This window comes from Entelurus aequoreus, linkage group LG01, assembly GCF_033978785.1.
Source record: "Entelurus aequoreus isolate RoL-2023_Sb linkage group LG01, RoL_Eaeq_v1.1, whole genome shotgun sequence".
NCBI classification, from domain to species: domain Eukaryota; kingdom Metazoa; phylum Chordata; class Actinopteri; order Syngnathiformes; family Syngnathidae; genus Entelurus; species Entelurus aequoreus.
The window spans coordinates 43,788,182-43,805,043 of record NC_084731.1 but is presented as its reverse complement, the minus strand read 5'-3'; the positions used below and the strand labels follow the sequence as shown (position 1 = coordinate 43,805,043).

Genomic DNA, 16,862 nt, shown 5'->3' with positions numbered 1-16,862 from the left:
AACTGCTCTAATGTGCTAAAGGCCTTCTCTCAGGAAGATCATGCAGGAGGACTACAAAACTTGGATTTCGACGACAACTCCACTCTCGTCCAACGCAGTTTGGGACTCAGCTGGGAGCTAAAGCATGACATCTTCACCTACAAAACAATAGCCACAGAGAAACCCTACACACGTAGAGGTGCTCTAGCAGTAGTGAACAGCCTGTTCGACCCTCTCGGTCTTGTAGCTCCAGTCGTCATTCAAGGGAAGTTTCTACTCCGAGAACTGACTTGCAACGAAGCCCTTGACTGGGACACCCCTCTACCGAAGACAAAGGAAGCTGAATGAAAGATGTGGAATGATTCATTACAAGATTTACAAGACATCAGGATACCTAGAGCGTACTCAACTACCACCTTGTCTACTGCACAGAAGAGAGAACTTCATTTTTTCTGTGACGCTTCAGTAAAGGCTATCGCTGCCGTTGGCTACCTCAAAGTAATTGACAGCGATGGAGGGTGCCACGTCGGTTTTGTCCTGGGAAAGGCGAAACTAGCACCTCCATCCGCCCACACTATTCCAAGACTGGAATTGGGAGCTGCTGTACTCGCAGTGGAAATGGCAGAGTTGGTACAGAGAGAGCTGGACATTTGTATTGACACAATGCATTTCTACACAGACAGCAGAGTCGTCCTGGGATACATCTACAACCAGACCAGGCGATTCTACGTGTACGTCTGCAACAGGGTGCAGCGAATCAGAAGGTCAACCAAACCAGATCAGTGGCACTACGTCCACACAGCTCAAAACCCAGCAGATCATGCTTCACGATCAGTTCCTGCAACGGAGCTAACAAACACTACATGGTTCACAGGACCCACCTTTCTGTACCTGCCTGATGAAGTTCCCAGCTCTGAAATGGAACATCACAAGCTCGTCGACCCAGACACTGACAGCGAGGTACGTTCCCATGCTACAGCACTTTCCATTCCTCACTCTAAGCTAGGATCTCATCGGTTTGGGCGATTTTCTACATGGAAGTCACTAGTACGGGCTATCACTTCCATAACCAACATGCTGGAACGTAAAAGAGCACCAGTCACAACCGGCGATATCACTAAACCCTGTACAGCACAACAATTATCAAAAGCAGAGACTATCATAATGAGTTGTGTGCTAAAAGAGACTTACAGAACTGAGCTCGACTGCTTGGCTGCTGGGAAAAACATTCCAAAAGACAGTCCCCTAAGAAAGCTGGACCCTTACATGGATGAAAAGGGACTTTTGAGGATAGGAGGAAGGCTCAAGCATGCCACACTGGACATTGGAGAGCAGTTTCCTATTATCATTCCAGCCCACAACCAAATTGGGAAGCTCCTTGTGAGACACTACCACCAAAAGGTCAAACATCAGGGTCGTGTCTTCACAGAAGGATCCATCCGTACAGCAGGATACTGGATTGTTGGTGCCAAACGGTGCATCAACAGCATTCTCCGCAAATGTGTGGTTTGCAACAAACTTCGTGGAAGGACTGCTGAACAGAAAATGGCGGATCTTCCCCCTGACCGTCTGTGCACAGAACCACCTTTTACCTATGTGGGACTTGATGTGTTCGGTCCCTGGTCTGTCACCACGAGACGAACCCGTGGAGGTCAAGCTGAAAGCAAGAGGTGGGCAGTGCTCTTCACGTGCATGAGCACGCGTGCCGTGCACATAGAACTCATCGAAACAATGGAAACATCAAGTTTCATCAACGCTTTACGTCGATTATTTGCACTGAGAGGACCCGCAAAGCAGATTCGTTCCGACTGTGGGACAAACTTCATTGGTGCCTGCAAGGAGTTGCACATGGTCCTAACAGATCCCAAAGAGCCCAATGTCAGGAAGTATTTGGGTGAGGAAGGGTGTACGTGGATTTTCAACCCGCCTCATTCCTCCCATATGGGGGGAGCCTGGGAACGCATGATTGGAGTCTCCAGAAGAATTCTTGACTCCATGCTTCAAGAATCCAGCCGATCACATCTCACTCATGAAGTGTTGTCTACGCTAATGGCAGAAGTAACAGCGATCATTAATGCCAGACCACTCACACCGATCTCCTCAGACCCGGAATCTCCTTTCCTTCTGACCCCTGCTTCGCTATTGACGCAGAAGTTGTGCACTCTCCCTGCCCCTCCTGGAACGTTCGACAACAAGGATCTCTACCGCCAGCAGTGGAGGAAGGTGCAGCATCTCGCCAACACCTTTTGGCACAGATGGAGGCGTGAATACCTTCCCACACTTCAAAATCGCAACAAGTGGCAAGAGGTCAAGCCTAATCTGAAGGAGGGTGACCTCGTGTTGCTCAAAGTCAATCAAGCTAAGAGGAACGAGTGGCCCCTGGCTCTTGTCACAAAGACTTTCCCCGACCAGGACGGGAAGGTCAGGAAGATAGAACTCAAGGTCACAAGATCTGGATCTGCAAAGACTTTTCTGAGGCCTGTCTCTGAGACAGTCCTTCTCTTGGCAGCTAATGATACAGACTAAGTTAAGTTAGGTTTCTGTAATTTGTATCAAGCATGTTCCTACTGCAGTTCGAAATAGTGGTATAGTATTTATACCAGGCGGGGAGTGTGACGTAACATTATCAGGTAATAAGAAGGGACTTTTATTTTGAAGGCGAGTTGGTCCCTCCTCTAGTTTCCGGTAGTCTCAGCACGACAGTCAGACGCCCACTTGTTTACACACGAGACAGGTTTACGTGTTTCAGCGCTCCAAGTTTGTTGTTTCTTCCCACAAAGTGCCTTGGAAACATTGTCTGTAAGTCTTGTGTCTGTTTTATGAGTAACATGAAGACGTTGTGTGTGTGTGTAAATGTAGAAATAGCACTGTGCGACGATAGCTTGTTCTACTGTTTAGCTTGTTGCTACTTAGCATGTAGCTTCTTTGCTCGCTCACTCCTCTAAGGGAGGGTGCAATGTTTATAAATGTAAATCCTATTCATGTGTGGCTATGAGTATTACATGGGCTATATAGGGCTATTTACATCACTTTATGAGCACTGTTTACATGCTATTGTGTGGGCTGTGTGTGTATGTGTGAAAACATATTATGCAGCAAACATTTATGGAAATGTAGTTACTTAGTGGTGTTTATTTGACATATATTTTGTGTCTCTTTATACAGTTTTACAATAATAACAACAAAGAAAGAAATGACCAATTAGACAAGAAGAAAGGAAAAGTGCATTCCCTGTGAAAACCACTAAAGCTTCTTAAAGATAAAAGGCCTGGACTCTTTCTTCCCTTTCCTTGGAATCTTCATGTTAGCTATCCGTCAACTTGTTAACGTCACGGACACAGACACGTAGGACGGAATAATTACCATAATATTCTGTTACTACTGGGACAAGGCCACATTTTTCTGCGATGAATGTATGTGTTGCATCTAGAGAGACGGCGTCCACTTCGTGTCTCTGTAAGCAAATGACAACAATGTGGGATTCACCTTGCATGTGGAACAGTAAGCAATATATTCTGCTTACTTTACCTTAACTCACCTTAATCTTCTCCACACAGTCCCACATGGATTCTGCTATAACGCAAACCAGCGGGTCTGACTCGATACTCAGAGCCCACTGTTCACATTTTGTCTGCTCTGCGTGGCTGATGCAGCACCATCGCAAAACATTGTCCTCCATGGAGCTTCCTGCACGCACACACATTGTCAGTGAGGTGACATGGATAGGAACTACAACAACTTCAAGGAGCGAGCACCTTCATGTCCAAGACCTTTGAGCAGTGCAACATAATCCTGTCCCAACACCTGACTGATGTCTGCGCCATCTGGTAGCGTGGATACTTTGACTGTGGCGTCTTTGAAAAGAAGGTCTCTTTCCCCAAAAGGTAAGGAGTTAAAAAGCTGGAAGCTGTGCTTCTCTCTTCCTTGATGGCCAAACAACATCTGCGGAATAAAAAAAACTAACATTTTCTGTTCATTAAAAGGAACTTATTGTACAAAACCCAAAACCAACGAAGTTAGCACGTTGTGTAATTCGTAAATTAAAAAAAGGACAAAATGATTAAGACAATATATTTAATGTTCGAACTGAGAAACTTTATTTTTTTTTGCCAATAATCATTAACTTAGAATTTAATGGCAGCAACACGTGGCTTGGCATTGTCTTGCTGAAATAAGCAGGGGCGTCCATGACAAGGTTGCTTGGATGGCAACATATGTTGCTCCAAAACCTCTATGTACCTTTCAGCATTAATGGTGCCCTCACAGATGTGTAAGTTACCCATGCCTTGGGCACTAATACACCCCCATACCATCACAGATGCTGGCTTTTGAACTTTGCGCCTATAACAATTCAAATGGTTCTTTTCCTCTTTGGTCCGGAGAACACGACGTCCACAGTTTCCAAAAACAATTTCAAATGTGTACTCGTCAGACCACAGAACACTTTTGTACCTTGCATCAGTCCATCTTAGATGAGCTCGGGCCCAGCGAAGCCGGCGGCGTTTCTGGGTGTTGTTGATAAATGGCTTTCGTTTTGCATAGTAGAGTTTTAACTTGTACTTACAGATGTAGCCACAAACTGTAGTTACTGACAGTGGTTTTTTGAAGTGTTCCTGAGCCCATGTGGTGATTTCCTTCACACACTGATGTCGTTTTTTGATGCAGTATTACCTGAGGGACCGAAGGTCACGGGCATTCAATGTTGGTTTTTAGCCTTGCTGCACCTTGTGCAGTGAGTTGTCCAGATTCTCTGAACCTTTTGATGATATTACGGACTGTAGATGGTGAAATCCCTAAATTCCTTGCAATAGCTGGTTGACAAATGTTGTTCTTAAACAATTTGCTCACGCATTTGTTCACAAAGTGGTGACCCTCGTCCTATCCTTGTTTTTGAATGACTGAGCCTTTCATGGAAGCTGCTTTTATACCCAATCATGGCACCCACCTGTTCCCAATTAGCTTGTTCACCTGTGGGATGTTCCAAATAAGTGTCTGATGAGCATTCCTTAACTTTCTCAGTCGTTGTTGCCACTTGTGCCAGCTTTTTTGAAACATGTTGCAGGCATCAAATTTCAAATGAGCTAATATTTGCAAAAAATAACAACGTTTTCCAGTTTGAACGTTAAATATCTTGTCTTAGCAGTCTATTCAATTGAATATAAGTTGAAAAGGATTTGCAAATCATTGCATTCTGTTTTTATTTACGATTTACACAACGTACCAACTTCACTGGTTTTGGGGTTTGTAAATGCTCTAATTGTAGCCGGAATGTAAATCTAACTAAACCGCCAAGAGGATGTTTCTGTAATTGTAAGCAGGCAGTAATTGAAGAGAGGCTGTTATTTACAAAATCCATAACTCATTATATTTAACAACTAAAACAAATTTAACGTTAACAATAATGGGAGTGCATGAGAGAGAGGAGTTTATACATTTATCAAATGAAGCTTAAAGTGTCAGCAGTTTTGATAAAGAAGGTGTGAAACACTTTGGAATTCAAGAAAGAACTCGTAACAAAGCACAAAGGTGGCATTTGCGTGTCTTTCTACTTGCTCTCCACTCATTGCCATCAAGAAATAAAATGAAAGAAGGAAAGATCTCCGTCATCTGTTGAATGTACTGTGAAATGTAACTAAGTTCTTCACAAATAGTGTCAGTATCAGTATCTTCCAGTATCATGCTTCAAACCCCGCTTTGAAAAGATGTGCACTACAAAACGTGCTCATTGCAGCCATTAATCCTGACTTCCTCATTTTGATAAAAGATCAGCACAAATTGTTTTATTCATTTTTGTTTGGTAGGTTTGAGTGTTTTATACAGTATATAGTGCTACTGAGGTAATGTTGCTGAGCAATTTTTATGTATTATTATTATTATTATTATTAATTTGTATTTTTTAGTATCAAATGATTTATACTATAAACATGTTTATAGTTTAAATAAGGATACAAAATGTTGTTGTTTTTTTATTTCCAACAAATTGATACACTAAATATTTTCTGTTACTGACTAAAAAACAATGTTAATAAAGTTATTCTTTATTGTAAGTTGATGTATATTTCTTTTTTTGTTTGTTTTCTTTAATTGTAATAAGGATACAATCTCTTGCAGAGAAGTACTTATAATAATTTTAAAGACAAATGATACTCGGCGGAGAGTCGGCGGGGGGGGGGGGGGGGGGGATACAATATTTTCTTCTTCCAAGGGAGTGGGGGGTGGGGTGGGGTGTGGGGGGCACAACTTAAATTAATTGAGAAGCACTGGTCTAATACCATATATGGATATAAGCCCGAATCATATATACTTTTATTATTTGGAGTGGGGAATGTAAGAAAAAGATTGATAAATTAATTGACTCAAACAACGAACAATGGTAGGTATGAAAAACACAAACCTATTTATTATTAACATTCTTGAATGGATTTATGCTGCCTTTCAGTTTAAGTGGAGTAGTCATTGTTTTAGGCGACACCTGGTGGCCATATTAATCATTAAATTAAGCTCATGACGCAGTACATTGAATGATGTGGACACGTTTGTTACTGGATACTTTCATATATGCTTTGGACACTTTGTATGTGTAAGTTATAGGCAACTATAATTATTTGATACTTGTTTATATTGACAAATGTAGCCTACCATGTTTACCTTTTGTGAATGACTAAAATAGAAGAAAAAAACACCTCGTGTGCTTATTGGAGGACAGTTAAATGTTAACTGGCTGTGTAGCTTTGTGCAAGTAAACATTCTGCTGCATTGCTGATATCAGACTGATATTCGATATCAAGATCGGATTGGGACACCCCTGGTCAGCATTAATAGAGCGGATGAGTTTATTGTAAACAGCACTATGAATATCACACAAACAGCTGACAAGCCATACCAGCAATTTATAGCGCACGCAGAGGTAGATAATGCTGCTGACCACACATGAGACTTTACAGTAAATGTAGCTACTGCCATCTTGAAAAACGCCTTTACTAAGTGGCAACTACAGTTCAGTTCAGTTTCAGTTTATTTCGAACATGCATAAGATACAATGTAATGCATCACATATTTCCAATTGTTTCATTATAGCACGTCCGAAAAGGAGTAGGAAGAAGCAGAGATTATTTAATCCTACCCCTTTTCATACCATAACAATTTTTATCGCATTTCCTTGTTCTCTGTAATAGAACAGTGAATACATAAATAATAAATAATATACCATAGTAAGTAAACAAATATTAAATACATAAATCAGGGGTCTCAAACTCAATTTACCTGGGGGCCACTGGATGCAGAAACTGGGTGAGGCTGGGCCGCAAGAAAAGATTTCTTAAAAAATATCCAACATACACTTTTTAATGAATTCACCTTCTTTGAATGGCTTTCCCGTCCTAGCAACCATTTCACTCACCATGTAGCTAGCTTTGATTGCTGCATCGCTCTTTTCGCTTGCTTTCTTTATGAAATCTTGTTGCCTCAGTAGACTGGTTTTAAAATTTGCAACCCGGTTCACTCTCTCATCTCCCTGGTATTTTGCATACTCCTCAGCATGTCTAGTTGTATAATGACGTTTCAAATTGTATTCCTTGTGCACTGCAACTTTCTCTGTATCAACTACAGAAAAGAGCTATAAGGATTATTCATAAAGTAGATTACTTAGAACACACTAACATATTATTTATTAATTCGGGTTTATTGAAATTACAGGAGCTAGTAAAGTTACAGACATTATGTGGCATGTTTAAGGCTAAAAGTAAAACATTACCAGCAAATTTACAAAAAATGGGGGGGGGGGGGGGGCTCGCCGTGGAGTTTACAGTCACGGTAGCACAATTAGCCCCGAACGGGCTAACATCACCACTAACGTGTTACACGTCTGATTCGCCCAGCGACTCTCTGTCGAAGTATCAGCGCTGGGGTCCAGTGCACCACACTTTTGTATTATCGCTCGCTCCTTCGTCGGAGGGCTTTAGAAGGCACCGGACCGCTGCGGTCTTCCCCGCCCGGACTGTTTACAATGGGGGCGGGAGCGAGCAGGCGGGCGAGCGAGGGAGGCAGGGAGGGAGGGAGGAAGAGCGTGGGCGGGTGTCATGGAAAAGTGGCAAAATGTTTTTCTGCTTCCATCACGCAAGTGACGTCAATGCATACTTGCCAACCTTGAGACCTCCGAATTCGGGAGATGGGGGGGGGGGGGGGGGGTTGGGGGGGGGTTGAGGTGTGGGGGGGGGGGGGGGGTTGAGGTGGGCGGGGTTGGGAGTAGCGGGGGTGTTACTCTGTTTTTGTAGCCGGGAAGAGTTAGGGCTGCAAAGGATTCTGGGTATTTGTGCTGTTGTGTTTATGTTGTGTTTAGGTGCGGATGTTCTCCGGAAATGTGTTTGTCATTCTTGTTTGGTGTGGGTTCACAGTGTGGCGCATATTTGTAACAGTGTTAAAAAAATAAATAAAATAAAATATGACCACCCTCAGTGTGACATGTATGAATGTTCCTCAAGTATGTCTTGCAATTGCTATCGTGTGTCTGCAGAAGGCTCATACAACGTGTGGCTGGGCCGGCACGCTGTTAGTATGGAGAAAAAGATGACGCGGTGACAGTTTCTAAAGTACACTGCAGATAGTGCCATCATGGCACACCCTCAATGTTGTTGAGAACCTTAAACCACACGGTGATAGTGATGGGATCGGCAGTTCTTTTGACTGTACTGAATCACTAGAATCAGTTCCTTAAATTGATTCGTTCAAAAAATTCGTTCACCGAATCACCCCCCCCCCTCCCCCCCAAAAAATTGGGGTTGGGGGCGTGCGTAGTACAGACAGTACAGTGCAGACATTCGCGCACTGCGTAGGGACTCGCGTTAATCTAACAACAACAACAGTTGCAGTAGAAGGGATAATAATAATAATAATAATAATAATAATAATAATAATAATATGAATCAGAATTGATCCCCAAGGAGAAATTTATTTTTGTTACAATAACTGTGTAAATAATAGCCTATGTATGTGTACATACATTAGTCATTATTTTTATTTTAAATCTTCTCAAAACAGCCTGCTTACACTTTACTCCCCGCCCCTTCTTTCTGTCTCCTCTACTAGTCTACTCTCATTTTGTTTTCATGTGGCTTGTTTTCATGGGATCGGCAGTTCTTTTGACTGTACGAATCACTAGAATCAGTGACTGACAACGCCACACGGTGGCCAGTTCAATACGTGTACCGAATCTCTTCTGCAGTTCTTTTGACAGTACGGATTACTAGAATCAGTGACTGACAACGCCACACGGTGGCCAGTTCAGTACGTGTACCGAATCACTTCTGCAGCAGCAGTACAGTTTAATTGCAAATCAGCATTATTATAATGATGTTGATAGCTACTAAACAACAACGACAACAACAACAGTTGCAGTAGAATGGATAATAATAATAATAATAATAATAATAATATGAATCAGAATTGATCCCCAAGGAGACATTTATTTTTGTTACAATAACTGTGTAAATAATAGCCTATGTATGTGTACATACATTAGTTATTATTTTTATTTTAAATCTTCTCAAAACAGCCTGCCCTACACGTTACCCTCCGCCCCTCCCCCTCGCGTCGCTGCTGCTCAGCCTGCACGGATTTTCTTTAACTTTATGTGTTGAGATAATGGGGACGTGTGTTTGTTTTCATGTGGCTTGAGTCAACATTAGCCGTTAGCTTGGAGAATGAATGGAGAACGGATGCCAATGGCATGAAACATATCCCCGCGACGGGGGGAGAATCACTCGCGGCATTGGGGCAAGCAGAGCAGAGAGCGAGAGCGTTGACGTTCACTGAGTGATTCATGTCGTTAATCCGCGGTGAACGAATCGTTCGCTCAGTCCCTCCCCCCGCCCTCTCATTGGCTGCGTCGTTCGCCGACGTCGAGGGTTCAGTGAGTCACAGAATGCGCCAGTTCCACTCATACCGGCATGGTCGCGGCGGAGCTCAACTGAACTGAGAAAGGAACGAATCAGTTCATGAAGTGATTCGGTTCAGTACGTTCACTCAAAAGATTCGTTCTTTCGAACGAATCGTTCGCGAACGACACAACACTACACCGTGATTGGTAGATTCCTTCAGATCCGCACACAATGCTGTCAAGCGCCATTCATTTAAAACTCGCGGGCCGCACTAACATTAAACTTTCATATTAAGGTGCGGGCCGCAAAATAACGGCTCACGGGCCGCAATTGGCCCGCGGGCCGCGTGTTTGAGACCCCTGCTCTAAGGCTATATTTCTCCACTTTTGTTGAGAAGAATTGTTGTACATTCTTGGGTAGCAGGTTATATTTTACTTTGTACATAGCTGTAACTGTTTGCAAATGCACCAAATCGTTGAATTTCAATATTTGCGATTCAATAAATAAAGGGTTTGTATGTTCTCTATATCCAACATTATGTATTATTCTAATTTATCTTTTTTGTAACACCGTTACTGAATGAAGCGAACATTTGTAGTTGTTTCCCCATATATCTGCACAATAACTCAGATATGGTAACACTAGCGAGCAGTAAAGAATATGAAGTTATTTTTGGTCTAGAACATGTTTTGCTTTATTAATTAGTGACGTGTTTATTGCTACTTTATGTTGTATATTCTTTACATTAAATTTCCAGTTAATTTTATCATCTATTATTACACCTCAAAATTTGTTTTCTTTTACCCTATTTGTATTTGTGTTCGACTTTCTCTTCTACTGTTACAGAATAGCATTATTTTAGTTTTACTGAGATTCAAAGGTAGTCTGTTTTTGTCAAACCATCTTTTTAATTTGTTTATTTCTTCTTTTATTATTTGTATAAGCTTTTGTGTGTTGTCTCCTGAACAAAACACATTTGTATCAGGGACTCAATGGTTAGTTTAATAGAGGCGTTAATTTGAGCATTTTCTATAAACAGCACAGTATGATGACTTTAAAAATATGATATGCATTTCTGGTGCTCAGTGCACAATTAAAGCCGCATGTTTAGTTGTTTTTTATGAAATGCTTTGCTGTAAAAGAACTTGTAAATCTCATCACAGTGATTGCGCAACTGAGTGAAAAAGGAATACCTGCAGCGTAAGAAGAAATTTGCGAGCCCCTTTGCGAAAGCTGAGTCGTGTGACCACGCCTCTGCCAGGGCCCCGTCCTAAATGACATGTGTTGTAGTGGCTGAGTGGCGCTTGTGTGCCGTCACTGCACAGCAACCTCAATGAGTCCCTCTCACTTTCTGACAAAACATATGTGGATGGTTTTGAAAAAAATTGGAAATAATACTGGATTGTACTACAGTACTTACTTTCAATACTTTCAAGCGCCAAGTGGTCCACAAATGCAACATCCCCTGCACCACTTCTGAGACACCTGTTCCAACAACAAAATAACTACAATATTGATCTATTAATCCTAGATTGTTTTGCATTGGATGGGACCTGAGGGCGCCTTGATTGTCGTAGAAGGGTTCGCTGTGGGACGTCTCACAGTGGTAGCTCTTTTGGCGTATGTAAGACTTCTGGCCTTGGCAAAGCACGCACAGAGGTGGCGCCATGGCAGCAGCTCCAGGAACACAGCTGGCGTTGAAAAAGCTGCTGACGCCTGGACGAGCGAGGAAAAAAACAAGTGAAAGCAGCATGAGGAAAAAAGACGAAAGGTTTTGCTTATTGTTGCTTTTACGGCCACAACAGCGTCCTTCTTGCAAGCTGCTGGAGTGTGGAATGTTTGTCAAATTCATTCAAAAGAAAAACAAATACGATTGTGATTTGGATCACATCGGACTGTCTGCCCTGCAGGATGAATTTGAGGACCAGTCATAGACAATTTAGAGTGAAAAGCAAATTAGATTTTCACTCGCATACAACTCCACAGTGGCAAAGCTCCGGGGGTTGACGAGATCCGTCCAGAAATGCTGAAGGCTCTGGGTGTTGATGGGCTGTCTTGGTTGATACGTGACCTTCAGCTCTCACTGGATCGGTTCGCAGCCGAGTGTTCGGAGGCTGGAATGAGGATCAGCATCTCCAAATCTGAGGCCATGGTTCTCAGCAGGAAACCGATGGTTTGTACATTCCGGGTAGGGGACGAGACTCTGTCCCAGGTGGAGGAGTTTAAGTATCTCGGGGTCTTGTTCACGAGTGAGGGAAAGATGGAGAAGGAAATCAGCCGGAGAATCGGAGCAGCTGGGGCAGTATTGCAGTCTCTCTGCCGCACCGAAACGAGAGCTGAGCCAGAAGGCAAAGCTCTCGGTCTACCGAGCTATCTACATCCCTACTCTCACCTATGGTCATGAAGTGTGGGTCATGGCCAAAAGAATAAGATCGCGGATACAAGCGGCCGAAATGAGTTTTCTCAGAAGGGTGGCTGGCATCTCCCTTAGAAATAGGGTGAGAAGTTCAGTCACCCGAGAGAGACTCGGAGTAGAGCCGCTGCTCCTTCGCTTGGAAAGGAGCCAGCTTAGGTGGTTCGGGCATCTCGTGCGGATGCCTCACGAGCGTCTCCCTAGGGAGGTCCTCGTTGCACGTCCCACTGGGAGGAGGCCCCGCGGCAGGCCAAGGACCAGATGGGGGGATTATATCTCGTCACTAATGTTGCTCTGGAGAGGGAAGTCTGGGGGTCTCTGCTGGAGCTGTTGTCCCCGCGACCCGATTCCGGATAAGCGGTTGAAGATGGATGGATGGATGGACTCGCATACAAAACATTCTAACTTGGATTGTTTCCCTGGCTTCGAGACTCTCTCGAAGGACAATGCAGAGAAGACACAAACAATTTCCTTGTCTCTCATGGACACACACCTGTTGTTGTTGACTTTGGACTGACTGGCGACTGCAACAACACCAAGGCCGGGGAACAGAGACATGCGGCAGGCTTACACACACACATGCATTAACAAAAAAATATACGCCACACAGACATACCCCACCACTGATAAGATATCAGTAAAAAAAACAATATTGAATTATATCAGCTTGAATGTAAAATCTCCAAAACAAGCTCTGATTCAAGCAGTCCTGCAACGGTTTTACTTGTACAAAGCTGGACAGCCAGTTAACATCTAAAGGTCCTCCAATAAGCACACAAAGTTGGTCTTTTCTTCATTTTAGTCAAGTCATTTACAAAAGGTAAAAATGGTAGGCTTTATTTTTTTAAAATCTGTCCTTTGTTAATTATTGTGGCCACTCGATGTTGCCACAAAACAATTACCACTCCATTTCAACTTAAAGAAGGCATAAGTTCATTCCAGATGGTTGATAATAAATTGGTTAGTGTGGTTTTTTTTATCAACCATTGTTCTCTGTTTGACTTATTTAACTTGTTTTTAAACATTTTAAAACAACAACAACCCACACTACAAAATAATAAAAGTATGCATGATTCGTGCTGATATTGTAGCGACTCAATATTGGTATCGGCAAACAGTATTAGTATCGTATTGGAAATGAAAAATGTGTATTGGGACATTCCAAATTTATATACATTTATTCAGAATGACTTTGGCGGAAAAGGGTGGAGTGCCATCTCCGGGTTGGGGAGGAAACCCTGCCCCAAGTGGAGGAGTTCAAGTACCTTGGAGTCTTGTTCACGAGTGAGGGAAGAGTGGATCGTGAGATCGACAGGCGGATCGGTGCGGCGTCTTCAGTAATGCGGACGCTGTATCGATCCGTTGTGGTGAAGAAGGAGCTGAGCCGGAAGGCAAAGCTCTCAATTTACCGGTCGATCTACGTTCCCATCCTCACCTATGGTCATGAGCTTTGGGTTATGACCGAAAGGAGAAGATCACGGGTACAAGCGGCCGAAATGAGTTTCCTCCGCCGGGTGGCGGGGCTCTCCCTTAGAGATAGGGTGAGAAGCTCTGTCATCCGGGGCGAGCTCAAAGTAAAGCCGCTGCTCCTCCACATCGAGAGGAGCCAGTTGAGGTGGTTCGGGCATCTGGTCAGGATGCCACCCGAACGCCTCCCTAGGGAGGTGTTTAGGGCACGTCCGACCGGTAGGAGGCCACGGGGAAGACCCAGGACACGTTGGGAAGACTATGTCTCCCGGCTGGCCTGGGAACGCCTCGGGATCCCCCGGGAAGAGCTGGACGAAGTGGCTGGGGAGAGGGAAGTCTGGGTTTCCCTGCTTAGGCTGCTGCCCCCGCGACCCGACCTCGGATAAGCGGAAGAAGATGGATGGATGGATGGATGGACTTTGGTTTATTTGTCTTTATTCTAATCCATCCATTTTCTACCGCTTGCCCCTTACAGGCTCGCGGGGGAATGCTGGAGCCTATCCCAGCTGCACACGGGCGGAAGGCGGGGTACACCCTGGACAAGTCGCCACCTCATCGCAGTCTTTATTCTAATGTCTTCGCCTATTCTAATATATTCAAACAGTCAACTACATCCAAACATGTATATAAAAAACACTAATCATCATCACCCCGTGTGAGAGGTGTCTCCTTCGACCAGCTCAGGTAGTTACGGGACAGCAGGAAGCTAAGTGGAAGACTCCATCCGGCTGTCCATCGGAGTCCACTGTGACAACTCCTGAGACCCCGCAGTGACCTGACATCCAAGCTGCTGTTTCTCACCACAGCGACAGACAGAACACATCCTCCTGAGGGACACAAGGCATCCATACTGGCTTGAACTGATGACGAAATGCACTGTCCAGCATAAACTTACCATCACTGTATATCTCCTTGGCAACCGCTCGGAGGCCAAATTGCTTTATCGCAGAGTAAACTTCTCCTGCGTCTACTGTCACTATATCTGCACCATTGGCCTGAAACAAAAGTCAGAATGATCATAAACTGTCCATACAAGAACATATTAAATGTGTTTGTTCTTCTCACCCTAACTTTGTTGATGCAGTCAGTGGTGCTGAATGCACGGACGCAAGACACTCTGGCCGTTATAGCGGCAGGCGGCAGCACAGCGAGCAAGGATTTGGCCAACTCTGCACACTTCCTGTGCTCAGGATTGGACACTGTGCACCAGCGCACATTCTTAGCTGTAATTAAAAGATCATCATTAACTCTTTGCGGACATTCGAATTTAACTATCTTTACAGCCTAACAGACACAGAAGTCCTTAAAGTGGTCACTTTAAGATTTTTTGTCTACATTTAAAGGGCTTCCTTGTCATTTACATAGCATGCAGTGACATGCGGTGAGGTTCATGGCTGGTGAGGCACTGACTTCATCACAGTCAGATTTACAAACATATGAACCCTAAAAAGTATCTTATTCACCATTTGATTGGCAGCAGTTAACGGATTATGTTTAAAAGCTCATACCAGCATTCTTCCCTGCTTGGCACTCAGCATCAAGGGTTGGAATTGGGGGTTAAATCACCAAAAATTATTCCAGGGCGCGGCGCCGCTGCTGCCCACTGCTCCCCTCACCTCCCAGGGGGTGAACAAGGGGATGGGTCAAATGCAGAGGACACATTTCACCACACCTAGTGTGTGTGTGACAATCATTGGTACTTTAACTTAACTTTAACTTTACACATACAAACTGTAGCACACAAAAAAGCATATTTAATTTAAAAAAAAACGTTATTATGGTCTTACCTTTACTTATAAATGATTGCATTAATCCAGTACTGTTGTACTGGATTAATGCACTCCCGTCGTAGAATGCACCCCCTGACGGGAGTGTTATATCAACTAAAGCCCACACTTAAACTTTCCACGTGCAAGATTTAATCTATTTAAAAAAGTTATTTAATAAGAAGCCAAAAAGTGCAAAAACAATAATGTTCGTGTTGGAGGAGTTGTGAATGAATGAAATATGAAATCCGTGCTGCAGTCTGCAGGTGTACCTAATGTTGTGGCCCTGCGGTCATTCATAACTCCTCCAACATGAACATTATTGTTTTTGCACTTTTTGGCTTCTTATTAAATACATTTTTTAAATAGTGTAACCGAGGGTTTATAAATGTCGCATATACTGTATGAAACTACAAAATAATAAACACGGAGGCTCCAGTTTACACGAGGACCACTTTATTTACCTTCTTTTAAAAACCTCCGTTCCACTCCAACGTGTCATCACTTCCGCTCTTAGCGCCTTCAAAATAAGAGCGCAAGGCATATACTGTATAACAGCGTGTAACAGGAATTAACATTACAAAGAGGAAAGCCCATAAAAATAGGTTACAATAGATTCAATCTTGCACGTGGAAAGTTTAAGTGTGGGCTTTAGTTGATATAACATGCCCCCCCCCCCCCCCCGTTTTCTACGGCGGGGGTGCACCGGCACAAGGAGGTGGGATTACTCCGAGGCGAGACTCAGCCAGTGAGTCTTCGCAGCAGTTTTATGATCGCTCAGCACAAGAAATACGTTACACACATACAGTTGTTGACAAAATACACTGTACATTATATACCTCAGCTAACTAAACTATGAAATGTATAATATAGTTCATATAGCAATACGGTCTCACTGCACAGCAGGCCAGCAGTTAGCCGAGTCCGCAATCCATGTTGAGGCACAACTGCGTGACGTGCCTCAACTGGCTGCTGATCACCGCAACGTCTCTTCTCAGTATTTGAACGGCAAATGTGAAAATTCAGCGATTTTCAATAAAAAATAATCTAAAACTGGTGAAGTTAAATGGAAAATAACTTTATAGTATAATCACTGGATACATATAACAATTTAATTAATTTTTTTTCTTTCCATGATGCCTCTAGTGACTGCACGTCACTGATAGCATGTAATGGTGGTTCATTGGTCAACATTCTGCATAGATTGTTTTACAGACCATCTTTGAGCCGCTTTCTGACCATCTCTTCAGAATGCGCCGCTTTGTGGGTGAATGGCCTTTATACTACAGTTTTGACAATTCCAAACAAATTGAGTCTTTTAAATGGCTCGTTTAAGTGAACGATGGGAATCCATTCCTTGTT

General features: G+C 43.4%; 2 protein-coding genes across 3 annotated transcripts in view; one reads left to right on the top strand and one right to left on the bottom strand.

The window, feature by feature from the left end:
- The window catches only part of sxph (saxiphilin), a 33,016-nt gene that overhangs the window by 8,954 nt on the left and 7,200 nt on the right, over positions 1 to 16,862 (bottom strand). Inside the window, exons 2-10 of the mRNA XM_062051598.1 lie at positions 14,800 to 14,957; positions 14,630 to 14,729; positions 14,385 to 14,561; positions 11,408 to 11,570; positions 11,275 to 11,339; positions 11,048 to 11,205; positions 3,735 to 3,921; positions 3,518 to 3,666; positions 3,343 to 3,433 (exon numbers count right to left, since the gene is read on the bottom strand). Of these exons, the coding sequence (XP_061907582.1) occupies positions 3,343 to 3,433; positions 3,518 to 3,666; positions 3,735 to 3,921; positions 11,048 to 11,205; positions 11,275 to 11,339; positions 11,408 to 11,570; positions 14,385 to 14,561; positions 14,630 to 14,729; positions 14,800 to 14,957 (1,248 nt within the window). The remainder of the gene's footprint in view (positions 1 to 3,342; positions 3,434 to 3,517; positions 3,667 to 3,734; positions 3,922 to 11,047; positions 11,206 to 11,274; positions 11,340 to 11,407; positions 11,571 to 14,384; positions 14,562 to 14,629; positions 14,730 to 14,799; positions 14,958 to 16,862) is intronic.
- Positions 204 to 14,722, top strand: LOC133652638 (uncharacterized). 2 transcript variants are annotated; one of them, XM_062051608.1, is made up of 3 exons: positions 204 to 2,778; positions 3,537 to 3,863; positions 14,210 to 14,722. In XM_062051608.1, exon 1 carries the CDS (start codon positions 331 to 333, stop codon positions 2,503 to 2,505), a length of 2,175 nt encoding a protein of 724 aa, XP_061907592.1. In that variant the 5' UTR covers positions 204 to 330; the 3' UTR covers positions 2,506 to 2,778; positions 3,537 to 3,863; positions 14,210 to 14,722. The 2 variants fall into 2 exon arrangements, with proteins under 2 accessions (XP_061907592.1, XP_061907598.1); XM_062051614.1 differs by lacking the exons at positions 3,537 to 3,863; positions 14,210 to 14,722 and adding an exon at positions 3,145 to 3,368.

Bases quoted from the DNA above. Each gene is read 5' to 3' on its own strand.
- LOC133652638 (XM_062051608.1), top strand. From the start codon at position 331: ATGTGGAATGATTCATTACAAGATTTACAAGACATCAGGATACCTAGA.